Consider the following 27,919-nt stretch of genomic DNA (forward strand, 5'->3'; position numbering starts at 1 on the left):
GCAGGCAAGGGGGAGGAATTCCTCACTTGGTATCAGAGCTCCAGGTTCGTCCCACAGTGAATTTCATAATCTCCCAGATACAGGCGGGCCTTACAAATCCTGTACCGCTTTTTGAAAGCGATCTTATTCCAATGGGTGCCAGTTTGGGTCGCTATCAATGTTCCATCAAGTTTCTGATGGTGTCATCTGTGGCGCACTTAACCCGACTTTCTAAACTGCCCCAATCATTGGGCTGAAGCTCTAATCCCGAACCTACCTACGGCTCAACTTGTAGCTCAAACACCGATCCCTGATTCCCAGGTCAAGATCCTATCTTATTCTTTTAAATATTTATTTTATGCATATGAGTACATTGTAGCTGTTTTCAGACACACCAGAAGAGGGCATCAGATCCCATTACAGATGTTTGTGAATCACCACGTGGTGGTTGCTGGGAATTGAACTCAGGACCTCTAGAAGAGTAGTCAGTGGCTCTTAACCACTGAGCCATCTCTCTACCTCACACCCCTTATTTTTACTTAAAAATATTCTGTTATATGTGTGGGTGACCATGAGTGATGTCTTATGTATGGTCAGGAGACAACTTGCAGGAGATGAGCGAATCTCTCCTTCCATCTTGTGGGTCTGGGAACACGATTCCAGCTGTTACACTTTATAGTTGAGGGTCTTTCAGGCCAGGTTGTTTGTTTTTAGTTACTCCATGACAATTTTTCCTGTTTTGAGTCTCCTCAGCATTTATGTATCAGGTTATGTGGCATTTTGTTTTTCATAAGGCATTGAATTTACTAGACTATTTGAACCAATTTAGGGCAAGCATGGTAATGACATGCCTGTAATTTTTGTACTTGGGAGGTGGAGGTTGGAAGATAAGGAATTCAAGGTCATTTCCCCACGACATAGTGAGTTCATGGTCAGCCTAGGACTCAGGAGACCCTGTCTCACAAAACTAATAATAATAATAATAATAATTAATAATAAGAAATCTACTCAAGCCAAGAACCGTGACTCTTGATTCTCCTATGGATGCAGAGAGTCAACACATGCGTATGGACGCCAAAGCCCAGCGCCTGCGCACTGGGCAGTTTTTTTGCCTTTCGGTTTTCCCCACCCTTCCCCAACCCTCCTTTGGAGTGTGCGCACCAAGAAAAGACAAAGGTGGTGAAAGTGACCAAGCAGTCATTCCGGCGCATGCCCATCCTTAAATTGCCCAGGCTCCACGGGACTCACTTTGTGGAGGCGGAAGTCCAATCCGATGGGGCGAGTGCGGCCCCTCGCTTCCCTTGATTGGTTTGCTTCCAGTGTTGTGGGGCGGGGAAAGGAAGGGACAGGGACAGTGGAAGGTTGGAGTGGTATAGATAGAGCGTGCGTCTCGTTCTGCGCAAGCGCAGAGAAGCGACCGGGAGGGGGCGTGAGAGAGTGCAAGAGAATGTGGAAGCCCTGACGCGCTGGCGAGCGGGAGCTGGGTCGCTGGCCTAGACGCCTGCGCCTTGGCCCTCCGGCTCCGCGCGCGGCGGGCGGGTGCCCTGTGCGCCTGCGCAGTAGGCGGCGGCGGCAGGGGGAGGTGGAGGCCGTGGAGCGGCAGCGGCAGCAGCGGGTCCCGGGACTGAGGCAGCAGCGGGGGCGCCGGCGGGCGGAAGCTGAGGTGACGAAGGCGGCGGCGGCGGCAGCCGTTTCCCTCACGGTGGCGGAGACCAAGGCGGCGGCGGCGGCGGCGGACGGGGAGCGGCCCGGCCCCGGCCCCCTGCTCGTCGGCTGTAGCAGGGCCGCCGTGGGGCCGGCCCGGCTCCCGCCCCCCGCGGCTCCCCCTCCGGCTCCTCCTCCAGGGAGACGCCGGGGACCCGGCCCGGCCCGCTCTCAGGGCTCTGTTTCAGCTGCTGCCGGGGCAGTCGGAGGTGGTGGCGGCGCCATGGGCGGCCTGGCCTCCGGGGGGGATGTGGAGCCGGGACTGCCCGTCGAGGTGCGGGGCTCCAACGGGGCCTTCTACAAGGTGAGACGGTGCGTCGACCCGGGACACCCTCCTCAGCCCCCTCCCCCAGCCGAGACAGGGAAGAGTGCAGGGGGATCGAGTTTCTGGAGCTTAGTCCTGACCCTTAGAACCTTCGACCCACGTTCCCACTCGAAACCCTCCCGGGGAGATCGTGGGAGTTAACCCTCGTGCTTTTATTTTTGAGCCCGCTATTACACCTGCTTTTATCCTCAGCTGAAAGCATGAACATCAGGTCATTACTATGCGTGGATGCGAGCCCTGGAGAAACTCCCCTTCTCTAGCTTCTAATCGACTTTTCATGTTTTTTAGTGTGGGAGATACTTCAGCTTTTAATCACATCTCCCCTACAGTCCAAGCACATGGAGGATTCTCTTTTCTTTTTCTACATGACCCCCTTGGGAAGAAGGTCCAGTGTCCCATATTAGTTCTTTGGTTTTCAGGGAGGCTTCTGCCTACTGGCTGTGGACCATTTGCTTAACTTTCATCTTACATTCCTGTTCCCAGTCTGACAAGAAATGGTCAAAACCCATTTGTTATTTAGCGTCTTTGGCCCCAGGTTTTATCAGCCAGCCAGCCATATAGTGGGTTTGTTGGACAAGTCTGTCGCCCCTCCACACCTTTATTCCAAAACCAGGTATCCAGGGATAGATTTGTGTCTATCTCTTTGACTCCAGATATAATTTAGGTCATTCCTATGTCTTCTTGGTAAGTTTATGCCTCACTGTCTCCAAAAGACCATCCCAACCAACAAGCTTCTGTTCTTATGATTTCTGCATGTTGACAGTCTTTCTGGAAAGAAAAAAGTATCTTTCAGAATTGGTTATTTCAGCTTTTTCTTTTCCAAGATTTGATTCCTGTGAACTTTTTTGAGGGGTGTGCTTGGGACAAGATTCCCTGGATGGACTTGAACTCTCCCGAACTCCTTCCTCAGTTTGGGGTTACAGTTCTGGGATTACGGATTGAGCCACCATGCCAGACCAGAACTTGTGTTTTTTTCTTTTTTTATCCATCATCCAGCCCATCTTCTGTATCTGTCCTGAGACTTCTGGATCTCCTTCACCCCTAATTTAGATTCAAACTGACTCTTCTCACCTCCCAGGTATTTTCTTCATCTGATCAGTGGGTTCTGAACTTCTTTTGCCTTTTTTTTTTTTGGGTGGAATTAGCCCAGAAACTTTTGGTTCCTCTCTTACTCTTTTCATTCTGGAGAAAGAGGGATTTTTATCACATTAGAAAGGTGAAAAGTTCTCCTCCTTCAGGTTCCCTAGGGTTGTCCATCCCCTACCTTAGTAGAACTTTTTTCTTTCTCAAGCCCTTGGACTGACTTTGTCTGACTCTACTATGAAATTGTATCTTTTTTGTAGCAGAAAAAGGACTTTGGTTTGCACTGTCCCTGTTCCTACCCCCACTTCAACTGATAAGGTTTTTTTTTTTTTTTTTTTTTTGTTTTTTTTTTTTCCCTTTTCTGATCAAGTTCTTTATCCAGTGCTTATGGGACCAGCTATCTACTAGCTTTAGCTTAGCCTCTCAGTTAAGTCTTGGTCTTTTTATCTTGCTGTTCTGTGTTCCTGTGTGTGCTCTTTGATGTGCACCTATCTATTCTGTTCTGATCTGTCACTTTCCTCAGTACTTTTCTTCTGACTAGAAGAATGTCTTCATAACATTTCTGTTTTCTATAGTAAAAGTCATTCTTTCCTTTAATATTTTCCCCCCACATTTGTATTACCTTTGTTAAAACAGTGTCCTCAGGCTGGGTATGGTGATGCATAGTCTAATTCTGGTACTTGGGAGGCTGAAGTAGGATTGAAGTTCAAAACTAATGTGGGGAATGAAATCCAGTATAAAAAAACAACCCAAACAAAACTTTAAAAGTACTCTTCTTTATGTGAGTTCTGTTTTCCTTGATATATTAGCCTTCATCTGTATCTTTCTCACCCCTAAAATGTTAAATTCCAAGAAAAGTTTGATTTTGGGGGACAGAATTTCTCTCTAGCTTTGGCTGTCCTGGACTCAGACTCATTGGGATAGGTCTGCCTTTGTTGAGTGCTGGCATTAAAAGCATCCACCACCACTCCTAGTTTGAAGAGTGATTCTTCAATTGAGTGTGAGATCAAGATAAGATATTTGCCTTTGGTTTAAGAAAGCACAGCTGGGACAGATGAGTGTTCAGTTCAAATTAACTGTATGAAGTGGTTGGGAAGAGACGTGTTTTCTGTTTCACATATGGGTACCCACTCTTGACTTCTGTCCTTTTATACTGTGTCCATGGCAGTGATAGGTTTGAGTGAAGCAGAGAGAATCTTTTGATAGTATAGAGTTAACAGTTGAATAAAAGGCAAATAATGAATGTAGATTTTTGTATTCTGGCCACTTCAGCACTTTATGCTCCATGACTGAGTTAAAGACAATTCCCTAAAATTGGACTAATCTTTTTTAAACCTGGTAATGCAGGTACTTACCTATTCCAACCTTGCTGATTAATATTCATGACTCAGCAGACTTTGGTGTGAGTAAGGGAGTATTAACCTGTCTTTTAGTTTGGGGAGATCCCTTTCTCTTCTCGAAAAACTGTGTTTTACTTTGATTTTTCTGGGGCTGATAGGTACCAGATCTGAGATCTAAGTTATTTTAGAATTATCCAATCAAACTTTCTTTTTCTGTCAGGATGTGATATGTTTTGTTTTAAGGAAAGTCTCAGCAGATGGCTTGGGCTTTTAGCTGGGGATGACCTTGAACTCCTGGTTTTACTGGCTTCATTTTGCAAGTGCTGGGATTATAGGTACACACCACCAACTTCATAATGTGTTTTTAATTCTTTTTTTTGTCTGTGTGTTTTTGGAGGTAGTCTCGTTGTAGTTTAAGCTGGAACTTAGGACTCTCCTAGCTCTTCCTCCCACTGACTAGAACTTTACAGAATGCCATCTCACCTGGCATTGCTTTCATTCTCTCAGTTGTGTCTGCTGTAGTCAATCATATTTTCTGTTGTACTTTATCTGGGCATCTTTTTTTGGAGACAGGATTTCTTCTGTGTAGCCCTGGAACTCACTCTGTAGGTTAGGCTGGCGATGGAAGGTGTGAGCCATCACCACCCTGCTAAGATGGGGCCTTATTGTGTAGCCTGAAGCTTGCTTTGTTGATCAGGCTAAGCTTGGACTTGAGGTCTCTCATCTTAGCTTTCCACATGCTAGCCAAGTACCCTTCCACTGAAGCATAACCTCAGCTAGGCAGCCCTCTTCAATTCCCTTCTTTCTTTCCTTTTCTCCCTTCTTTCATCTTTAAAAACATGTCTCCCCATATGGAGACAGGATTTTTATACTTTGATAGCTTGGGCTGGTCTGTAACTTAGCATGTAGCCTAAGCTGACCTCCGGTTCTTAGATTCTCCTGCCTCAAGCTCCCACCAAACAGCCAAAGTAGGTTGTATCTGGAACAAAATTCAGGTTTAGATTTTCCCATTATAAGTAAAGAATAATATAGTAAGTGGTGATTGACCAGATCTGTGAGGTTGGAGCTGTGTATTCTCCAGAACATTATTGGTTTGTTTTCTCCTAAGCTCTGCTACTATCCTAGTTACTGTGCTCAGGGCTGGTCCTTGAATATTGTTAGCCTTTTTGAAGAATCTGGTTTTCTTACTGCTTTTGATGTTGAGGATTGAATCAGGGCTTTATACTTGCTGAGCACACACCACACTGAACTATAGATTCCTGCCAAAACCCATATATATATATAATATATATCTGTCTGTCTGTCTGTCTGTCTGTCTATCCATCTATCTTATCTAGTTTTATACCCCCCCCCCCCAAGGATAGGGTTTCTCTGTAGCCCTGGTTGTCCTGGAACTCATTCTGTAGACCAGCTGGCTTGGTTAGAGATCTGCCTGCCTCTGAGTGTTGAGATTAAAAGTGTAGGACACCACCACCTGGCAACTTTTTTTCCCTTTACTCCCTTTCTTCTATCCATCCATCCATTCATCCATGAGACACCGTCTCAATATATATTTCTGGGTAGCCTGAATTTATGATATAGCCTAGGCTGGTCTTGAATTTAAAAAGATTCACCTGCCCCTACTTCTAAAATCCTGGGACTAAGAACTCTTTAAACTGTCTTGACTTTTATCAAAAAAAACAGGAAGTACAAACTAATGTTTAGTAATCAAAAGCAACTTTGGGACTGGGAGTGTTGTGTAGTTGATAAACCATACATAAAACACATGTATCTAAATATAAAATAAAAATCTTGGGCCAGGGAGATGGCTCAATGGGTAAAGGTATCTGCTATCAAGCCCATAGACCTGGGTTTGATCCCGACTCACATGGTGGAAGAGAGCCTACTTCAATCAGTTGTCCTCTGATATCCACACATGTTGTGGGAAAAGCATGCATGTGTTCCCACGCACATACTAATATACAATGTGTAACTTAAAACACAGAAGGAGGCTGAAGAGATGGCTCAGCACTGACTGCCCTTCCAGAGGACCCAGGTTCAATTTCTAGCACCCACATGACGGCTCACAATTGTCTATAACTCCAAGATCTGACACCCTCAAACACATACATGGAGGCAAAACACCACTGCATGAATGAATGAAAGAGCGTTTAAAAAAGAAAAAAAAAACACTAACAAAATTTCTAGAAGACATAGGAGACAACTTGTGGCTTTGGATTCCAGAGGTTTCTTAGCTACGAAGTCAGAGCATACTTTGTTAAATAATAATAATAATGAATTGGACTTTGTCAAGACTAGAAATTTGTGTGAAAAATAGAGAAGACAGAAGAACTGAAACTGTAGGTTGAATATACAGTTTAGGGCCTTCTTAGGAAATAGAAAAACTAGCTATTTAATGATTCCTGTTGTCATGATCTCAATACATATTTTATTTCCAGATTCAGTAGATATTTTATAAAATTTTTTTCTTTTATAAACTGCTGATTATTTTGACCTTCTCCAGTGTGTTTTATTTATTCTCCAAGGACTCAGGCCTCTGGGTACTAAGGTCTCTGGGAATCAGACCCTTCTCCCTCTTGGCAGTCCTGATATCTTCTAGGTGTTCTAGTATAGTCTTTCACTGTCTTATGGGATATTCTTGGCCTTGCTGAAAAGTTGATAGTGATTTAATTGAGCTCTGGCAAATTGCTTAACTCTCTGGAAGCAGACAGTAGGTAGGTAATGGGTCCTGAGTAGACAACCAGCTTCTGGGCTGTTTTGGTATAGGTTTTACTTTGTGCCTATCCCACATTCTTTCTAGAGTCTGTCAGTGTCTTTGCCTTTCTCATTGTTACATTCTTTTCTATCATAGTCTTTCTGGCAATATTTAGTCTGCTCATATTTCCAGCTAAAATTTTTTGTTTTCTTCCTTAAAGATGTATTTATTTAATTTATATACATTTATTTAATATATATGTATATTAACACTGTATATATGTATATAAACACTGTAGCTGTCATCAGACACACCAGAAGAGGGCGTCAGATCTCAGTACAGATGGTTGTGAGTCACCATGTGGTTGCTGGACTCAGGACCTCTGGAAGAGCAGTCAGTGGTCCTAGCCACTGAGCCGTCTCTCCAGCCCTCCAGCTAACACTATTAATTTTCAAGGTTTCTGATATTTCTTTCTTGATGGCTAAGTGGTGGTAAAATGTATTTTCATTTATGTTTTTTACATTAAAAAAAATTTTTTTTCTAGGGCTTTGTGAAGGATGTTCATGAAGACTCTGTTACTATCTTCTTTGAAAACAAGTAAGACCTTGGGAATAGATAAGCTCACTAGGTCCCAAAAGGGGGTTGAAAAAGTGGACGCTGAGTTGTGTGAGGCCTGCAATCAGTGGCAGAGAGCTGAGGGTTTGGATGGGGATTCTAAAAGAGCAGATAGCTTGGTGCAAGTTTTGGTCACTTGGTTTGTAGCAAGGGTTAAAAGACCACTTTTTGGGGGTGGGGGACCTGGAGAGATGGTTCAGTGGTTAAGAGCAGTGACTGTCCTCTTCCAAAGGTCCTGAGTTCGGTTCCCAGCAACCACATGGTGGCTCACAACCATCTCTAATAGGATCCGATACCCTCTTCTGGTGTGTCTGAAGACAGTGACCAAAAAGAGCACTATGGAGCAGGGTCTGCTGTTTCGACTCTACTAGGAAGAATAAAAGTGGTCTAGGCAGGGGAGCAACCCCCTTGTGAAGAAGTGGACAATTGCATCAATCTGAATAGCTTTCATGTCACTGTTTGTCTTGTAGCTGGCAGAGTGAAAGACAGATTCCCTTTGGGGATGTCCGACTACCACCTCCAGCTGACTACAATAAGGAGATCACAGAAGGAGATGAAGTAGAGGTAAGGACTGTGAGACCCACCTTTCCAGTGTTAGTTTGCTGTATTAGGAGTCTTGTTTTGTTTTTTTGTTTTTTTAAAAGATTTGTTTATTTATTTCATGTATGTGAGTACATTGTCATTGTCAGACACACCAGAAGAGGGCATCAGATCTTATTACAGATGGTTGTGAGCCACCATGTGATTGCTGGGAATTGAACTCAGGACCTCTGGAAGAACAGTCAGTGCTCTTAACCACTGAGCCATCTCTCCAGCCCGGAGTCTTGGTTTTTTACTTTCTGATTTTGTTGTTTTCTTTTCTGAGCCACCATGTAGTCAGAAGTAAAATGCATGGGTGCCTTTCTATTGTGGCTATGACCTGAGGGCACCAGTTTAAAGGGATCTACTTTTTCATTTGTGATAAATCAATGTACAGTCTAGTTCCTGTAGTTCTAATATATATATCTGCATGCATGTGTATGTACGAGAGAGAGAGACAGACAGACAGACAGACAGACAGACAGACAGACAGACGTCCCCGGGGATTGAAACCCAGGCCTTGGGCATGTGAGGCAAACATTCTACCACTGAAATATATCTTCAACCCCAGTTTCAATACTTGGAAGGCTGAGGGAAGAGAATCACTTAAGCCCAAGAGTGTGTTGTGAGATACCCCTCTCTCTCTCCCTCTCTTTTCTCTCTCTCTTCTCTCTCTCTCTCTCTCTCTCTCTCTCTCTCAAGATTTATTTATGAAGTAGAGGTGAGTTCACTGTCACTGTCTTCAGACACACCAGAAGAGGGCATTGGATCCTATTACAGATGGTTGTGAGCCACCATGTGGTTTCTGGGAATTGAACTTGGGACCTCTTGAAGAACAGTCAGTGCTCTTAAACTTTAAGCCTTCTCTCCTGCCCGAGACCTCTGTCTCTTTGTCTTTTCTCCTTAGAGTGAATTGGTTTTTGTGTATGTGTGTTTGAGGGGCATGAGTGTACCATAGCTCACGATTGGTAGTCATGACTACCATGAGCTCTTGGACCTGAACCTAGGTCGTTCGGCTTAGAGAGCTCTTGCCCACTGAGCAAAAAAAAAAAAAAGGAAGAAGAAAAGAAATAAATAAAACAAATTGACCTGTGGGGGGATACTCATGGGAGGAAATACAGGAACAAAGAGTGGAGCAGAGACTGTCCCACCTGGGGATCCATCCCATATGCAGCCATCAAACACGGTCACTATTGCTGATGCCAAGAAGTGCTTGCTAACAGGAGCCTGATATAGGTGTCTTCTGAGAGGCTTTGCCAGAACCTGATAGAGATGAGGATGCTTGCAGCTAACCATCAGACTGAGCACGGGGTTCCCAATGGAGGAGTTAGAGAAAGGACTGAAGGAGCTGAAGGGGTTTGCAACCCCATAGGAAGAACAACATTATCAACCAACCAACCCCCCCAGTGCTCTCAGGGACTAAAACACCAACCAACGAGAGTACACATGGAGGGACCCATGGCTCCAGTTGCATATGTAGCAATGTCTGGCATTAATAGGAGGAGAAGCCCTTGGTCCTGTGAAGGCTCCTTTCCCCAGTGTAGGGGAATGCCAGGGCAAGGAGGTGGGAGTGGGATAACAACTGAAATGTAAATACATAAAATATCCAATAAAAAGGAAACAAAAAAATTCAGTGACCTCATACTTTGAGTTAGTATCTCCTTGCTCATTTCCTTTTTATGGGTTTAGGAATGCTTCTTGGGTGTCTGGATGCTTTCTCCAATTCTTGATGTTTTTGGATAGTCTTCAATGCCATTTCTCTTTATTTCTAACTTTTTCAGGTCTACTCAAGAGCCAATGAACAGGAACCTTGCGGTTGGTGGCTGGCCCGGGTGCGGATGATGAAGGGAGATGTGAGTGACCAAAGCCCTTTGGGGAGTTTGAATCTGTTCTTTTGTTCATGAAAAGGTATTGGGTGGATGCTCAGGTTGCACACATTCTTTTTCCTTTCTGCCAGTTCTATGTCATTGAGTATGCTGCCTGTGATGCTACCTACAATGAGATTGTCACTCTGGAACGACTTCGGCCAGTTAATCCCAATCCCCTTGCAACCAAAGGCAGCTTCTTCAAGGTTACCATGGCTGTGCCTGAGGATCTTAGAGAGGCGTGAGTGTCGGAGAGGTTGGGAACTGGAGGCTCTACAGTGCCTGCCTCTGTCCTCACTTCTCCCAGGTCTCCCACTCTTACTCTGCTCTGTTCATCCCCTGCTCCTGTGAGGACCTTTTGCATGATAGACCCACAGCCTTTCCATTTTCATCTTTGTCACTCCTTTTCTGCCTATCTGTTTTTGTTTTGTTTGTTTTGAGATGGCCTCACTACATAGCTATGGTTAACCTAAAACTGTAAATGAAACTGGCCTTGCAGTCATAGAGATCCACTTGTCTGTGCCTCTCAAGTGCTGGGACTAAAGCTGTGTGCCACTGTGCCTTGCTGTCATTATTTAAAATTTTATTTTCTTAAGCCCTGTTTTAACTGGGGTTCTACCTCTTGTTTTCTCCTCCCTACTGAGTTTCTTCTTCTTCTTCTTTTTTTTTTTTAAAGACTTATTTATTTTATAAGTACACTGTCCCTGTCTTCAGACACACCAGAAGAGGGCATCAGATCCCATTACAGATAGTTGTGAGCCACCATGTGGTTGCTGGGAACTGAACTCGGGACCTCTGGAAGAGCGGTCAATGTTCTTAACCTCTGAGTTATCTCTCCAGCCCCCTACTGAGCTTCTTATTGCCCCCTGTCCTGAGCTTTTTACTTTTTTCTGCAGCTGCTCCAATGAAAATGTCCATAAAGAGTTCAAGAAAGCACTGGGAGCCAACTGCATCTTTCTCAACATCACAAACAGTGAGCTCTTTATTCTGGTGAGTTTTCGTGCTTGATTAACATAAGCCTCGTCAACATTTTCCTTTTCCTATTCAAACCTTTAGGATAGTGGATATGTGGCTTGTGCTCATGCTACACTGTGCTCCTGCTAGACTGTGTGTTCATGCTTACTTTATTTCTTCTGACACTTCTGACCCAGGTAGCCTTGCCTTCCTTAGTCTTCCTTGCATATGACTGTAATTTATTGCTTCTCCTTTTTTTTTCTATGCTATGATTTTCACACACCTCTGCTCTAGACAAGTGCCCTGCCATTTAGCTGTTGTCGCCTAGCCCTTGGATATGTTTGGATTGTGTTTACATGTTTGCATGTGTATGGGTGCACATCTGGGTTGGGAACCCTAAAGCATTGGCATCAGGGATTTCTTAATCAAGGTACACTTTATAAGGCAGCGTATCTTCACCTAACCCAGAGCTAGCCAACTTTGGCTAGCCAGCCAGGTAATGGGGATTCCTGTCCCTGCCTTCTCCATGTGTCTCACAACCACCTGTAGCTCCAGTTTCAGGGCACGTGACACCCTCTTTTGGTCTTTGTACCTATGTGCACTTAACATATCCACACACAGATGTACATAAAATAAATCTTGTGTTTGTTGTTGGGGGTTTTCGGTTATTTCTTTTTTTTTTTTTTTTTTTTTTGAGACTGGATCTCATTATGTAGCTCTGGCTCTCCTGGAATTCACTATGTAGAACCCAGGCTGGCCTCTAACTCACAAGATTCACTTGCCTCTGTCTCCCAAGTGCTGAGATTAAAGGCATGCTCCACTATCCCTCTGACTGCTATAAATGTTTAAAAATGAACAAAAAGCAAAAACCAAAAACAAACATTGTATAGCTCATCTTGTACTTGCTCTTATTGTCACATGATTTCTGTCAGCATTTAGCTGTTTAGTTGCTGTGTGACTGACAATAGTTTCTGTAGCCTACCTTATTTCTTTTGTTTCCTTTGAAACAGTTCTTATTGTTTACTCTTGGCTCACCTGTTATTCACTATTTACTAGAAGCTGCCCTTGAGTTTGTGACAGTTTCCTTGCTTTACCCTCCCTGGTTTTGAGATAAGCCTGTGCTACCACTTTTTTTTTTTTTTTTAATGTATTCAGCATTCTGCCTGCGTGTGCCCTGCAGGTCAGAAGAGGTCACCAGATCTCATAGTTGTGAGCCTCCATGTGGTTGCTGGGAATTGAACTCAGGACTTCTGGAAGAGCACTTGAACCATCTCTCCAGCCCATGCTATCACCTTATTTTAAACTTCATTTCTTGCCAGGTGGTGATGGTGCAAGCCCTTAATCCCAACACTCAGGAAGCAGGCAGAGGCAGGCGGATCTCTGTGAGTTCAAGGCCAGCCTGGTCTACAGAGTGAGTTCCAGGACAGCCACAGCTACACAGAGAAAACCCTGTCTTGAAAAATAAACAAAAAGTCAACTTCATTTCTTGACACCTGCCCTTTTTCAGGGACTCTGGCATTCTGATGCCAAGTCTCTAATGCTTCCCTGGTGTGTATTTTGCTTTTTTTAATTTATTTTTATTTTATGTGTATTGGTGGTCTGCCTGCATGTGTGTCTGTGAGGGTTTCAGATCTCTTGGAACTGGAGTTACAGACAAGCGTGAACTGCCATGTAGGTGCTGGGAATTGTACCTAGCTCCTCTGGCAGAAGAACCAGTTCTCTTAACCTCTGAGCACTTCTCTAGCTCATGTATTTTGCTTTTATACATCCTGTTTATCATTTCCCAGTCAACCACTGAAGCCCCTGTGAAGAGGGCATCTTTGCTGGGTGATATGCATTTCCGAAGCCTTCGCACTAAATTGCTGCTCATGTCCCGCAATGAAGAAGCTACTAAGCACCTAGAGGTAAGTGTGGCTGCTGTTTCTCATCCTGAGTAATAAGGTCTTTACATTTCTCTTTTTCTTTTGTTTCTGAAACACACAGACAAAGGCTACTAGGTTATTAATCCTGGGTGCCTGTTTTAGCTCAGTCTTCAGAGGACAGTATTCTATCATGGTTTGGTATGGTTTTTAAAAGTTTGGTTTTGTTTTCTCTTGTGGGTTTTTTGTTCGTATTTTGTTTTTGTTTTTAATAGAATGGCATTCTCTTTTTTTAAAATTTATTTATTTATTATATGTCAGTACACTGTAGCTGTCTCTAGACACACCAGAAGAGGGCATCTGATCTTAATACAAGATGGTTGTGAGCCACCATGTGGTTGCTGGAATTTGAATTCAGGACCTCTGGAAGAGAAGTCAGTGCTCTTAACCTCTGAGCCATCTCTCCAGCCATTGTTTTTGTTTTTGTTTTTAAAACAAAACAATGTTCTAATAGCCGTGGCTGTTCTAGAACTCACAAGAAATCCATATGTCTTTGACCCTGGAATGCTGGGATTGATGGCATGTACCACCACTTCCCAGCAATGTTGTTTTGAAATGGTCTTATTGGTTTCCTGCCCTGGAATCCTTAGGGTTTTACTGCTGTGAACAGACACACCATGACCAAGGCAACTTGGTTGTTTAAAATGCTCTTCATGAGACTTAACCAGAGAACAAAGTCTATGATGGGAGTTTCTGAGACTTCCTTTGTCACTGCAATTAATCTAAGTCTGTTCACCTTAGCCTCAGGCAGACTCTTGATACAAAGGCAATAAGTAGTCACATCTTTACCAAAATGCCACAAAATCATATGGTCACATACAGAATTTCTCCACTGAAACCTCTTGGGCCAGGTCTGCACAATTCAAACCACTCAGTAACAAAGGCCCATTAAGTCCTATATAAAGCATTTTACTACTTTCTAAATCCAAAGTCCCCAATTCACATTTTTCCAAACAAAAGCATGGTCAAGCCTATTACAGCAATAACCCAGGCCCTGGTACCTGGTTTTTGTCTTAGGGTTTTACTGCTGTGAACAGACACCATGACCAATGCAACTCTTATAAGGACCATGTTTAATTGGGAAATGGATTACAGAATCAGAGGTTCAGTCCTTTATCATCAAGGCCAGAACATGGTGACATCCAGGCAGGCATGGTACAGGAGAAGCTGAGAGTTCATTTTCATCTAAAGGCTGCTAGCAGAATTCTAACTTCCAGGCAGCTAGGATGAGGTTATTAAAGCCCATGCCCACAGTGACACACAAGGCTACACTTCTAATAGTGCCACTCCCTGGGCCAAGTATACACAAAACCATCAAATCAGGATAGCTTCAAACTCAGAGTTGCCTGCCTCTGCTTTTCAGATGCTAGGATGGCAGGCATGGCAGGCGTGGGCCATCTTGACTAGCTGCCTTTTACTTGCTTTTTTTTTTTTTTTTCTCGTTGTTTTATTTTTCTGAGTAGGGCGTTTTGGCTTGATTTGGTTTAGTTTGGCTTTTTTGAGACAAGGTTTCTTTGTGTATCCCTGGCTGTCCTAGAACTTTGATTCAACTATCTCTGCCTCCTGAGTTGGATTCAAAGGCCTGTGCCATCACAGCTGGCTGGATTTTGTTGTAAGATGGGCTCTTTTGTATCCTAGACTGGCTTCAATCTTCAAATTTTTTTATGTAACCAAAAGTAACATTTAATTTTTGATCCTTTTTTCCCTCCCTCTATCATCTTGGTGTTGGAATTGCAAGTGTGGCCACTACATCTGTTTTTTGTATTGCTGAAGGTCTAACCCAGAGTTTCATGCATGCTGAGCAAGCACTGAATCTGCTGAACTACACTCCCAGCCCACAAGTTGTTTCTTTCCCACTCTGGGCACAGGATGGAATACATGGTCTGTTGCTTGCTAGGCAAGTGTCCCTCTATTGAGCCTGGAGCATGCAGCTCTTGAACATAGTGTACATTCATGCAGGAAAACATGCATGAACATAACCACTTTGATTTCAGCTTTGTCTAGCCCTCTTGCTGGTCTTTTTAAGTAAATAAAGAAGGATTGATTAATGTATTATACATTGATGATACACCAGAGGCACAGTGTATGTCTTGTTACGAATCATTCAATCAGTTAGTATTGGAGCCAGATCTAGAACTTTGGTGGCTTCTCACTCAAACTGCCCTCATTACAGTCCTCACTGTCTACAAGCCCTGGTATTTAAAGGTGTCTGAGGTTTCCATGGAGGTCTTAGTGGCTGGTTTTCTTTCCTCTTATTAAAGATTTATTATATATAAGTACACTGTAGCTGTCTTCAGACACACCAGAAAAGGGCATCGGATCCCATTACATGTGGTTGCTGGGAATTGAACTCGGGACCTCTGGAAGAGCAGTCAGTGCTCTTAACCACTGAGCATTTTTCTAGCCTCCTGGTTTTCTTTCTTTCTTTTTTAAAGACTTATTTATTTATTATATGTAAGTACACTGTCACTGTCTTCAGACACACCAGAGGAGGGCATCAGATCCCATTACAGATGGTTGTGAGCCACCATGTGGTTGCTGGGATTTGAACTCAGGACCTCTGGAAGAGCAGCCAGTGCTCTTAACCACCGAGCCATCTCTCCAGCCCCTGGTTTTCTTTCATACGGGTTTTCTTCACACATTTTTTTCCCTCTCCACATATTTAAACTATACAGAAGATTAGGTACGTGGGACATGTGTTCTGAGATTTCGCCACCAGGATCTCAACAGTGCCTTTTCTTTACAGACAAGTAAGCAATTGGCAGCAGCATTCCAAGAGGAGTTTACAGTGCGCGAAGACCTGATGGGTCTGGCAATTGGGACTCACGGCGCCAACATCCAGCAAGCTCGAAAAGTGCCAGGAGTGACTGCCATTGAGTTGGGTGAAGAGACCTGCACCTTCCGAATCTATGGGGAGGTGAGCAAAAGATTGGACTATTGGGGTCCTTTGGGGAACGGGATTGAGGCTAAGGTGGAAAGCAAATCTGAATTTATGGTGACCTTTCTGCCTGACTTTGGTGACAGCTTATTTCTCCAAAGTTAGAATGGCAGGGGAGGTACAGGTTCTGTTTTTACTTTACTCTTTCTGTAGACACCAGAGGCATGCAGACAGGCTCGAAGCTACCTTGAATTTTCCGAGGATTCTGTACAAGTACCCAGGAACCTGGTTGGTGAGTTTGAGTGTGTGTATAAAAGGAATAAAGTTAGGACCCAGAGGCAGAGTTTTGAAAACAGTTTTGGCCATGTAACTGGGATTGATGCCACTCTGGATATTCGAATGAGAAAGGGATAGATAATAAACCTGTAGGGATTGTAGCATTTTTGTCCCATGGAAAGTTTGAGATTCCTAGAATCAGGAGAATGAATTATGTGCAATATATGTTGAGAAAAGTCTAAAGAAGAGTTTTAGGGGCTGGAGAGACGGCTCAGTGGTTAAGAACACTGACTGCTCTTCCAGAGGTCCTGAGTTCAAATCCCAGCAATCACATGGTGGCTCACAACCATCCTTAATGAAGTCTTAACCAGACCTCTTCTGGTGTGTCTGAAGACAGCTACAGTGTACTTAATATATAATAAATAAATCTTTTTTTAAAAAAGAGTTTTAATTTATTTCCTTAATGATAACAACAAAAATTATAAGCCTAACTCCTTCTTTATCCATTTAGGCAAAGTGATTGGAAAGAACGGGAAAGTGATTCAGGAGATTGTGGATAAGTCTGGTGTTGTGAGGGTTCGTGTGGAAGGTGATAATGACAAGAAGAACCCCAGGGAGGAGGTACTGCTTCCTGGGGCTGGGAACGTGTAGAGTGCGGAAGACAGAACGTCTTGTTTGCCCTAGTATACTATGATCTTGTCCCTCTCGGCTGAGGGGTGGGTTTTACATTTCATTCTTTTTCTTTTCTTCTTTTTGAATTGGGGCTCACTCTATAGCCCTGGCTTACCTAGAACTTACTTTGTGACCAGACTAGCCTTAAACTCAATTTACAGAGATCTGCCTGCTTCTATCTCCCCAGTGTTGGGACTAAAAGTGAGTGCTACCATGCCTGGCTTTTTTTTGTGGGAATGGGGAGGGTGGCATTTATTTTTGAGGCAGAATCTCCTGTGGCTTCAGTTCTGCTTGAACTTTACTGAGTGGCTGAGGATGGCTTTAAGTTATGCTGCTCCATGGGGGCTGGAGAGACGGCTCAGAGGTTAGGAGCACTGGCTGCCCTTCCAGAGGTCCTGAGTTCAATTCCCAGCATCTACATGGTGGCTCACAACCACATGTAATGGGTGCAGTGTCCTCTTCTGGTGTGTCTGAGTGAGGGATAGTGTACTCACACACATTAAATAAATACTAAAACAAAACAAAAAAAGTTGTAGTGCTCCTGCCCCTGTTTCCCTGAGTGCTCAGATTTTGTGTGCCATCCGACCTGACTTCTGATCTTCTCCTGGTCTTTTCTCCAGGGCATGGTTCCCTTCATATTTGTTGGCACCCGAGAGAATATCAGCAATGCCCAGGCACTGCTGGAGTACCACCTTTCCTACCTGCAGGTACCCATGTCAGAAACCGGGAGGGGGGCAAACGGGGATGGCAAGGACTTCTAGTACACAATCTTTGGGACTGAACAGGACCATTGGTAGATATTTTGGATCTGGAACTGTATCCCAAAATGTTCTTTTTAAGCTTTTATCTTTCTAAGCTGAAGTCTCAAAAGCTTAGCAGCACAGGATCATATGATATAGGTAGAGATGCATGGAGGAAGGAGACTGTCTACTCTTAATTCTATGTTGTCTTCCATCTTTCCAACCAGGAGGTTGAACAGCTTCGCTTAGAGAGACTGCAAATTGATGAACAGCTTCGGCAGATTGGGCTAGGCTTTCGCCCTCCTGGGAGTGGACGGGGTGGCAGTGGTGGTGGCAGTGACAAGGCGGGCTATACCACGGATGAGAGCTCCTCCTCTTCCCTGCATACGACCAGAACCTATGGGGGCAGCTATGGGGGCCGGGGCCGGGGCCGGAGGACTGGTGGTCCTGCCTATGGTAAGACAGCTGTGTGGGCAGTGGAGGAGGTGGCTGGAAGCTTGAGGAAAGCAGTGAAGTAACTGATTTGGGTCCTTGTGAGCGATAGGAAGAATTCTAGTTTGGATGTGGTGGTTGAATTCCTAGGGCAAGCAGCAGTGTCTCTGAATAAACTCTTCTGTGTTCTTCAGGTCCCAGTTCAGATCCCTCCACGGCTTCTGAGACAGAGTCAGAAAAGAGAGAGGATTCTAATCGAGCAGGACCTGGTGACAGAGATCCCCCAAGCCGTGGAGAAGAAGGCAGGAGGCGGCCGATTGGGGGCCGGGGAAGGGGACCCCCACCTGTTCCCCGGCCTACCTCAAGATACAACTCGTCATCTATTAGCTCAGGTATCCAGTTACCTGGGGTCATGTGTGTGGACCCAAAGGAGAAAATAGTGGCCACCTGACTCCAATCTTCCTTGTTTTCACCAGTGCTAAAGGATCCAGACAGCAATCCTTACAGCCTATTGGACACATCTGAACCAGAGCCTCCAGTTGATTCGGAGCCTGGTGAGCCTCCTCCAGCAAGTGCCCGTCGTCGCCGTTCCCGCCGCCGTCGTACTGATGAAGACAGGACTGTCATGGATGGAGGCCTGGAGTCTGATGGTCCTAACATGACAGAGAATGGCCTGGGTGAGAGGCGAGCCTGGGGGATTCTTAGAGGTATGAGAGACAATGGGGCATGAGAGGGTGGATGTATGACTTCTCTTTACTCCACAGAAGATGAATCAAGACCCCAGAGACGTAATCGCAGCCGCCGCCGCCGTAATCGTGGTAACCGGACTGATGGGTCCATCAGTGGAGACCGCCAACCAGGTCAGCTGACATGCAGGATTGGAACCTTCCTGGAGCTAAGATGAGATGCCTCCTTCTCTGGGAAAACCAGGGTTAGATTCAGTGGGAACCATGGGATTCCTGAGTTCCTGAAAGTCTTGATCCTGTCTGTGTCTTTCCTAGTGACTGTGGCTGACTATATCTCACGGGCAGAGTCTCAGAGTCGCCAGCGGCCACCTCTGGAACGCACGAAACCCTCAGAGGATTCTCTTTCAGGACAGAAGGTAGACAATCAAGATACAGCTCACCCTACTTTTTTAAGTTTGAGGCGGGGACACAAAAAACTTTGCAAAGAAATATTTGAGTTGTTGAATTGACTTATCTGGTGGAGTTCAGGTTAAGCTGAGGGTAGAGCAGAGCCCACACAAACAGAAGACAAGGCTAAAAGGCTGATGGTCTTGAGCACTGGGGGATTAGGGAACTGGTCTTCAGGTGTCTGTAGTGAGAAGGAATGTCTACACCTGGTATACTCATGAACTTCTTTTTGTTTTCTTCCTGCTTCCTCTGTAGGGTGACTCTGTCAGCAAGCTTCCCAAGGGCCCCTCAGAGAATGGGGAGCTCTCTGCCCCCTTGGAGTTGGGTAGTTTGGTGAATGGGGTTTCATAAAACCTCTAGTCCACATCCCTCCTTTCTCCATCTCGCTTGCTGCCCACCACCATGGCCCTCATGGGTCCAACTGACCTGCGCTGGAGCTGCTCTTATCTACGGGGGAGGGGGGTGGCACAGCAGCTTGGGTCCCCCCCAACCTCCAGGAGCTAGTGGAGGGGTGTGTAACAGGGTCATACCCCTTCCCTCTTGTCCACCCTACCCCCAGGGTGAGGGGAGCCTCCCCTTCCCTATCAGACTGGATGTGCCTTTATCCTCTAATACCCCGACCTCTGAACACCCCCATTCTCCGCCTGTTGGTGGGGGTGCTCCTTGACCCACCCAGATTTGACAGTTCAGGGGGGCTCCCCTGCTATCCCTCCTCCCATCCTGTACTCCCCATTTCTGGGGCCTCATCACTGTGGAAGACGGGGATAGTGAGGGTATTTGTGGGTGGGAGGCATGGGGAAGGTTTTGGAATAGAACCAGGGGTGTGTATGAAGGGGGGTGACAGGGTCTCCCAGGGAGTTGGGAAATAACCTTGTCTGGTGGATGAGAAGGCGTATTTATTTTTCACTGTACAGTATTTAAAAAGAGAATAAAAAAATCCAAATGGCCTTGTGTTTCCCATGTTGCCTTTGCCCTCAGTCCGGGCTGTTTAAATCTCTAGGGCTGACCTGCACTGGTCTCTGGCTTTTTTCTGTATCCTTTATAATTAGCTCCTCATTCTGTGTCAGGAAGATGATATTCTGGGAATCGCTGCATCCTTACTTCTCCATGGTCAGAGGACTGTGCTTCAAACCTTGCTGTTTCTTGCTTGATAGAGTTGGGTTACTCCTGAGCCCTGAGTCACAGTATAGGCCAGGCTCCTTGAAGCTGGAGCTCTTCCTGCTAGGAGCTGAGAGTCTGAGCAGGCTATTTAATCCGATTATCCAGAGCCTGGGGCACAGGTTGGGCCTTCAGCAGAGGGAAAACTGGGTTTCGTCTCCCTGGCCTCTATAACTCAGGAGGGTCAGATTTATTTCTGGCCTGGTGTTGCTCTAGTTCCAGAGTCCACATCACTCACCTCAGCTTTTGCGGGGGGGGTGTCTCAAGGGTAAAAGGGTAGTGACTATTCAAGTTGGGGAAACTCCAGAACAAGGTGCTGGAGGACTGAAGGTGATCCTTTTGAGGGTATGTTGAATACTTTCTCTGAGAAGCTATGACCTTAACATGGAGGAAACTGGGATTCTTAAGTATGTATCTGTTGGGCGGTGGTGGGCACACACCTTTAATCCCAGCACTACTTGTCCAAGATAGAGGCAGTACTAGGGCAGCCTGATCTACAGAGTGAGTTCAAGGACAGACTGAAAAACCCTGTCTTAGGGGGGAAAAATCAGGCACTCAGGAGGCAGAGGCAGATGGATCTTGATCAAGACCAGCTTAGAATACATGAGTTCCAGACTAATGGCTATATGCTGCAACCCCGTCTCAAATATTTACCAAGGGGAGTAAGGATAGCTTAGGAGGTTAGGTGTGCTCTCTGAGCTCAGACACTGAGATAGCCACTAACTCCACCTAGACTCGGGGGAGGAGAAAATTGACTCCTGACCTCTAAATACGAAGTAACACTTGTTCCCCACCCATAACCATGAAGGGATTTGAATATTTTCATCTGCTCAGGAACCTGCTGGAATGACTAAGAAAATAAAAATGGCCTCTGAGTTTCTTTCCCCTGGGGCATGTTTAAGGAGCAACAGGCACCGGAAAAGGTACTGAGTAGGGAGTGAGATCTTCCTAAACTCTCCCAGTTTAGTTGACCCTGAGGGCCTCTGGTGCCCATCTTGGGAAAGAAATTGCTTTAAATTGCTGGTGCTTGAGAATTGAGACAATTGTAGGCACTGGGGCCATTAGGCCTTCCGGTGGAGTGTTGGGGGCTGTGGTGACCCGAGGGACGTGTGGGGGCTGGTGCTGGGAAGAACAGGACACCTGGGGTTGCTGAAAGAAGGGGGTGGAGAGAGCGGCGCACAGCTGGGAGGGACGGGGGAGGAGTCAGGCTCTACACGCCCTGCCGAGACAGTACTGGTGGGAGAGGTCCGCAGCACCTGGTGCGCTCCTGCCAGCTGTGGGGACTTTGTGGAGACCAAGGGCGCAGAGCTGCAGGCTTTAAAGAACACTACCTCTCCGGCGAGGAGTGCCAGGCAAGAAGGATTCCAGTTCAGCTTCCCAGAGGTGAAAATTGATCGCTGGGAGCAAAGTTTGGATTCAAGCATTCTGGAAGAGACTTAAGTACCCAGATATTCATAGTCCAGTCTTCACTTTGGGAGAAGGGCATTCAAGACACCTCTCAAAGGGACTTTACCTTCAACCCATGGCGCTTCCCAGCTCCTCACAAGCAGAGACTTGGAGCCTGGATCCTCCAGTTTCCACAGCCTCTTTGCCCTTAGGACCTCAGGAGCAGGAAGTCGGCGGGAGCCCTGGAGCTTCTGGGGGGCTTCAGCCGGAGAAAGTGAAGCGGCCCATGAACGCCTTCATGGTATGGAGCTCTGTTCAGCGCCGCCAGATGGCGCAGCAGAACCCCAAGATGCATAACTCTGAGATCTCGAAGCGCTTGGGCGCTCAGTGGAAGCAGCTGAACGATGAAGAGAAGCGACCCTTCGTGGAGGAGGCTAAGCGCCTTCGTGCCCGCCACCTCCGCGACTACCCCGACTATAAGTACCGACCCCGGCGTAAAAGCAAAAACCTGGGAACCGGGTCTGTAAACTTCAGCCAGGGAGGAGGAGGCCCAGCATGTGGCGGCCCACACTGGGGGCTGGGATACACAACTACCCAAGGGGGCAGAGGCTTTGGTTACCAGCCCCCCAACTATTCGACAGCCTACCTGCCTGGCAGTTACACGTGAGTACCTAATTGTGTCCGACTGTTCCCTGACATGCCTCCCTCCCCACACAACCCCCTTCCTGAAGTCTGGGTGGGAGCAGAGGCCAAGATGAACCCAAATTCACCCAAGCAGAAGCCACACAAGGCTGAGGTTGGGTTCAGGGTAGAGGCCGTTCCACCTCAACTAATGTGTTCTACCTTCTGGAAGTCGGTTTCTCCCTTGCTGCTGGCCCTTGCGTGACCCAGCTTCCTCTCCCAGCCCTAAGGGCAAGGAGAGGCCTAGCCCATCCTGTTGCTCCTTCCTGGCCTGCTGCCCCAAGAGGCAAACAGCAGAGCAGCATGCAAGCCCGCTGCTGAGCGTGCCCCAACAGAGCTACCTTACTCTTTAAGCCATCCTAGGGTCTCATTCCATGCCTGCTGTACCCAGCAAGACTAGCAGAATAGCAGGCTCTAACCCTGTCTGCTGCAAACTGGTCAGACCAGCCCCTCCTGAGACAGTTGGGGACACTGCCCAATCACTTCAACCAAGAGGAGTAACCTCCAAACCTCATGTTTCTCTTTACAGCTCTTCCCACTACAGACCGGAGGCCCCCTCACCAGGCACCTTCCCTCAGAGCGATCCTAGGCTCCAGGCGGAGCTAACACCCTCTTCCCCCCCCCACCTATCCCCAGGCTCTCCCACACCATATAATACTTCCCTTGCGGGTGTCCCCATGCCAGTGACCCAACTTTAACTGGCAGGGACATCCAGGGCCAACCCCACAGACCAGCCCTTTCCAGTTCAGAGCCCTACAACTCTTCCAAGGAAGCAGAATACACAATTTTATATAATTAAAGCATGTTTTCTTGAGTCTTTTATTGTCCCGTCTGTACTCTACAGCACCAGTGCCTTCTCCACACACCCTTCCGCCAGGACCTGCCACTGCAGGAACCTCTCCACCCAACCCTGAGGCCCTTATCTGAGTCACTCTCCCCCACCTCCAGAACTGGGGTCCAATCGTCCCACTTAGGCAGTGGAGGAGAGCAGCCACTAGCTTCCAACCACATTTGTCCAGGCTCTCTGTCCTTGGTCCAAAAGGAGGGATCCCTGCCAACGGGTGAAGTGAGTGGGTGCAGGACCTTACTATTCCCACCACCGTGGCTCAGGAGGCTGCAGTTAGAGGAATGGATGATTAAGTTGCACCAGCAGATCAGGTCATGTGGGGAGGATGAATGGGAATGGAATTATTCTAGAAGCTAGCTCAGCTCTACTGCTCCTTTTTCTGTTTGTGGGGAGCCTTTGCATTCCAGTAGTAGAGGACCTGGGCAACAATGAGGCCATTGCAGAGAGAAGAGACCAGAAAGACTCCAGCCATGAGGGGGTCTCCAGTTTCCTGTTATGAGATAAAGTACAGATCTAGAAAGGTTCCACGGCGGGCAGGCAGTCTACCACTCAGCTGAGACTGAGGTTTTAGTGCCCCCTAGAGGGCAGAAAGTACACTCACCTGAACAGAAGTGAAGATTCGGGCCAAGGAGCCTCCAAACAGCATAAACACTGTAATGGCTGAAAGCTGGCCTGTGTGCCCATTGCTGTAGTTAGTGGCTGCCTGGAGTAACTAAGAGAAATTGATACTTTTGAAACGTCTCTCATCTGAACCATCTCCAAGGCCCGCCCATCACAATTCCTCACTCCCCACAGAGGAGCACTCCATGCTTGGAAGTTTCCCTCTGCCTCTACACTACCACACATACATCTCTTTGCTTCTGAGTACCCACCTTTCCCACCACCACAGCAGGTACATTGAAGGCCTGGAGCAGGGTAACTACAGCCAGAGGCGTGAGTGGGGAAAGCAGCGCCAACAGGACCGTAGCATAGCAGGCAAGGAAAGCAACTCCTGGGGATCAGGGAGACAAAGCTTTCTTGAGCCTCCTGAGTCCCCAACAAGGTTCCCAAGACACAACGCCTGCTCTCCAGCCAATCCCCAGCACCTTTCACGGTCTCTCCTCTGTAGTGCATGACCAGGAAGCAGATGGTAATTGTCTGGAGTGTCAGGAACAGTGCTTCTCCCCAAGAGCTGCAGAGTCAAGAGTTGGGAAGGAAAAAGGCAGGCCTGGAAAAAGTCAGGGAAAGCCTCCATCGCCCTTCAGGCTCCGGTCTCTGACTAGAATCAGCTTTCCAGTCTACAACCCTCCCCATATTCACCGGTGTGAGTAAGCTTCTGAAAGAAGGACCGAAAGAAGCACCAGTAACTCTTATTAGAATTGCAGGTACCACCGGGGCTCAGCAGATAAAGCTGTTTGCCTCCAGGCCTGATTACCGGAGTTCTAGCCCCAGGATCCACACACTGGAAAGAGGACCACTCCAACAAGCTGTTCTGTGACCCCCTCCCACCTCAAATAAGTAAATAGTAAACAAACAAAATTGTTGGGATTTGGCTTTGGGCATGCAGAGTAGACCCTCACCTGAAGGGGAAGTTGTTGGTGATGCTGTAGACCACAGTTCCAGTCAGTGCCAGTAGCTCCAGCATTACTGACTGGAGACTCAATCCTTCTGCACTCTTGGCTCCCAAGAGCTTAAAGATCTGAGGCAGCTTTACTGTGGAAAAAAGCCAAATGGCTGAGGAAAAAGCATGCTATCCCCAGCCCTTGGCATCAGGCTCAACACCCTTACCTTTACCCTGACAGAAGGAAGGAACTATACATACCAAGAAGTGACCCAGCCACGATGCCCAGCCCAAGGCCTTTGCTGAGGAGAATCTTGAGGCAGGGAACTGTGAAGAGAGAACAAGTAAGCAGAGAGGCCTCTGGAGCCCAGGTGAGGGTTTGAAGTGCTCTTAGGAGTGGTTCCCCTCTTCCTTCATCCTTACTCCCATACCAGTAAGTCTCTGGGGGATGCTGGAGCAGACATCCTTCTGTACAAACATCTTATATTCAAACTAGGGTTTTTGTCAAAACAGCTTCTATGTGACTGCTTCCTTCCTGCCCAGCCTTCTATTTCCTATAAACACACATCTGAAGTATTTTTTAGGGCTGACAAGATAGGTAATGAAAGAGTAGGGTTGTCCCCAGTATAAGGGCCAGAATAACCAGCAGGTTCAGAGATATATGGTGTGGGCATTTGTCTTTGAAAGGAGGACCATTTGAAGTAGGCCATCCAGTTCCTGAAGAATAGGGTCAGGAGATTCTTGAACAATGTCTGTGTAACTGGAAAGCTAACCTTTATCCCTCTTTAACCCAGAATCCACATGGTAGAAGGACAGACAGAGACAATTCCAGAAGTTCCATGCATGGCCCCCTAATAAAAATATACTAAGAAATTATGTCTTCTTGGCTGGAGAGATGGCTCATTGGTTCAAAGCCAGCCTGGTCTATATAGTGAGTTACAGGACAGCTAGGGCTTTGTAGAGAAACTGTCAATAAATAAATAAATAGGAATAGAGAGATACACTCAGTGTTTAGGAGTCCTGACTTTTCTTCCAGAGGACCTGGGTTCAATTCCCAGCAACCACATGGAGTTTACAACTCTAACTCCAGTTCTAGGGGATCTGACACACTCATATGTTCAGGAAAAACAACAATGTATGTAAAACAAAAATAAATCTTTAAAATTATTGGGCCAACAAGATGGCTATGCTCCCAACCCTGTTGACTTGAGGAAACCCACCCAACAAAATACATTTTTAAAATGTAGGGCTAAGGGGCTGGAGAGATGGCTCACAGGTCCCGAGTTCAAGTTCCAGCAACTACATGGTGGCTCACAACTATCTGTAAAAGATCTGATGCCCTCTTCTGCTGTGTCTGAAGATAGCAACCGTGTACTCACATAAAATAAATGAAAAGATGACTTAGTGGTTAATAGCACATCTCTGCTCTTGCAGAGATCTGGATTCAGTTCTTAGTATCCATGTCAGATGGCTAACGACTACCTGTGACTGTAGTTCTAAAGGTCTCTTACTCCTCAGGCATCTGCAGGCACTTGTGTTCATGTTTAGGCATACACGTGTACACACACCATTTTAAAAACACAAATAAAAATCCACATAAAAATATATTTTGTGAGTGTGGGCACACAGAGGTACCTGTGTGAAGGCCAGAGACAACTTTGTAGAGCCAGTTCTCCAGTTTTACCTTTCTGTGGGTTCTAGGAATTGAACTCAGGTCACCAGCCTTGCAAGCCATCCCTCCAGTCCCAAGTAAGCATGAAAACTCCCAGGCCTCCCTGCCCTTCCTTGCTTTTTAGTTACACAGGCATCGTTCAGAAATTCCTCTATCCTTTTCTCTCTCTTCTCAGTAACGGATGGCCTTCTTCAAATGCTCCTCCTTCCAAAGACAAACCCCCTATGCCATGCACTCCTGAACCTTTGGGGTCGTCTCCACTCTTCCAGGGCTTATCCCTGCTTCTCTACTATCTATCATTTACTTCTTGTTTTTTTTTTTCCAGACAAGGTTTCTCTGTGTAGCCCTGGCGGTCTTGGAACTCACCCTGTAGACAAGGCTGTCCTTGAACTCAAGAGATATATCCTCCTGCCTGTGTCCCAAATGCTGCTCCTGGCAATCTCTCTTTTTCCTCAAACTCTTGTATCAAGGGCTGACTTTCAATATACTCATCGAGGAGGTGCTCTGCTATGTATGAAACACTGATGCAATTTCTCTACAACTGAATCTTTGACCTGGTGGGTGTTTGGCCCAGTAGAGAATCTTTACTATTGTAAGCCAAAATGCACTTAGAACAGAGAGATGGAAAAGGCTTACTAAAGGCTTTGATATCTGATGTAACCCTTGGCCATGAACTTGCCTTGTAAAGAAATGCGCCCAGGACTCTAGTGGCTGAGGCAGGACTGCTGCCAATTGAAGGGCAGTCTGTGCCACATAGTAAATTCCAGAGAATGGTGCTGGAGATGGGGGGTGGGGAGGAATCCATGGGCCTCTGTCAGTTGAGTGCTTGGGACGACAGGAGGTCTATATGCCTGGCTGGGATTTGATTTTATTTTATATAAAATGTGAGTTTCCTAGTTTGGGGACAGAGCTTGGTTAGTAGTGTGGCGCATGAGGCTCTTAGTTCGATCCCCAGTCCAGAAAGAAATGAGTGTAGGGTACCGACTTCCCCAGATTATAAAACACAAATTTAACTATTTTTTTCGGGCGACACCCCTTCATGCCCATATATGGCACTTTTCCTATGCAGGGTCCAAAACACTTCCGCCCTCTTCAGAAGCGCCTTCTGCCCAGCTTCGCGTGACATTAATCGGCATTGTCAGGCCAACTTGCGGTCTAAGGCTGCTCGAGCTATACTTTGAAGGCCGAATAAAACTCACCATGAAGCAAGTCCCAGTGGACGAAGAGTTGATCATAGCATTTCTCAGGTAAAAGAATCGGCACCAGCACCCCTTTGAATGGTCCGTCAGTCTCGCCCGCCATGTTGGAAAAATAGCTTCCGCCAGGCCGGATAACCTCCGCCATTGACGTGCGCTGCGCACGCGTACTGCGTATGCTCCGCCTCGTTCTCCCCCGGGACACCGCAGCACTTCCCGTTCCTACGCGCTGCTTGCTAGCTTCAGTAAG

General features: G+C 46.4%; 3 protein-coding genes across 5 annotated transcripts; 2 read left to right on the top strand and 1 right to left on the bottom strand.

Annotated features, from left to right (window-relative positions):
* The first annotated feature begins 1,527 nt into the window (after positions 1-1,527).
* FXR2 (FMR1 autosomal homolog 2) lies at positions 1,528-20,136 on the top strand. The gene is made up of 17 exons (XM_080922500.1): positions 1,528-1,987; positions 7,671-7,723; positions 8,212-8,305; positions 10,102-10,173; positions 10,278-10,426; positions 11,082-11,175; positions 12,927-13,043; positions 15,805-15,975; positions 16,150-16,228; positions 16,724-16,833; positions 17,505-17,591; positions 17,852-18,080; positions 18,251-18,448; positions 18,533-18,733; positions 18,821-18,916; positions 19,058-19,158; positions 19,445-20,136. Exons 1-17 carry the CDS (start codon positions 1,907-1,909, stop codon positions 19,538-19,540), a joined length of 2,028 nt encoding a protein of 675 aa, XP_080778626.1. The 5' UTR covers positions 1,528-1,906; the 3' UTR covers positions 19,541-20,136.
* Positions 20,137-21,869: 1,733 nt separating this feature from the next.
* On the top strand, positions 21,870-23,112 carry SOX15 (SRY-box transcription factor 15; the record flags this gene model as incomplete). Its single annotated transcript, XM_080922671.1, has 2 exons — positions 21,870-22,396; positions 22,944-23,112. 2 exons carry the CDS (start codon positions 21,870-21,872, stop codon positions 23,110-23,112), a joined length of 696 nt encoding a protein of 231 aa, XP_080778797.1.
* Positions 23,113-23,220: 108 nt separating this feature from the next.
* On the bottom strand, positions 23,221-27,803 carry MPDU1 (mannose-P-dolichol utilization defect 1). Of its 3 annotated transcripts, XM_080922789.1 has the most exons (7): positions 27,673-27,803; positions 25,063-25,128; positions 24,821-24,953; positions 24,347-24,432; positions 24,134-24,252; positions 23,863-23,973; positions 23,221-23,751 (listed from the first exon to the last, which is right to left on the bottom strand). In XM_080922789.1, the coding sequence occupies exons 1-7, from the start codon at positions 27,773-27,775 to the stop codon at positions 23,626-23,628; spliced, it is 744 nt and encodes a 247-aa protein (XP_080778915.1). In that variant the 5' UTR covers positions 27,776-27,803; the 3' UTR covers positions 23,221-23,625. The 3 variants fall into 3 exon arrangements, with proteins under 3 accessions (XP_080778915.1, XP_080778917.1, XP_080778916.1); XM_080922791.1 differs by lacking the exons at positions 24,134-24,252; positions 24,347-24,432; XM_080922790.1 differs by lacking the exons at positions 25,063-25,128; positions 27,673-27,803 and having other exon boundaries at positions 24,347-24,468; positions 24,821-24,952.
* Positions 27,804-27,919: the final 116 nt, after the last annotated feature.

This window comes from Micromys minutus (assembly GCF_963924665.1).
Source record: "Micromys minutus genome assembly, chromosome: 10".
Classification (NCBI taxonomy): Eukaryota; Metazoa; Chordata; class Mammalia; order Rodentia; family Muridae; genus Micromys; species Micromys minutus.

Excerpts from the sequence above, each read along its gene's own strand:
- FXR2 (XM_080922500.1), top strand. The coding sequence starts at position 1,907 with ATGGGCGGCCTGGCCTCCGGGGGGGATGTGGAGCCGGGACTGCCCGTC. Across the intron at positions 17,592-17,851 it reads ACCACCTTTCCTACCTGCAG|GAGGTTGAACAGCTTCGCTT; the intron begins GTACCCATGTCA and ends CTTTCCAACCAG. Across the intron at positions 19,159-19,444 it reads ATTCTCTTTCAGGACAGAAG|GGTGACTCTGTCAGCAAGCT; the intron begins GTAGACAATCAA and ends CTTCCTCTGTAG.
- MPDU1 (XM_080922789.1), bottom strand. The coding sequence starts at position 27,775 with ATGGCGGGCGAGACTGACGGACCATTCAAAGGGGTGCTGGTGCCGATT. Across the intron at positions 24,954-25,062 it reads CGTGGCTGGGTCACTTCTTG|TAAAGCTGCCTCAGATCTTT; the intron begins GTATGTATAGTT and ends TTTTTTCCACAG. Across the intron at positions 23,752-23,862 it reads GAATCTTCACTTCTGTTCAG|GAAACTGGAGACCCCCTCAT; the intron begins GTGAGTGTACTT and ends ATCTCATAACAG.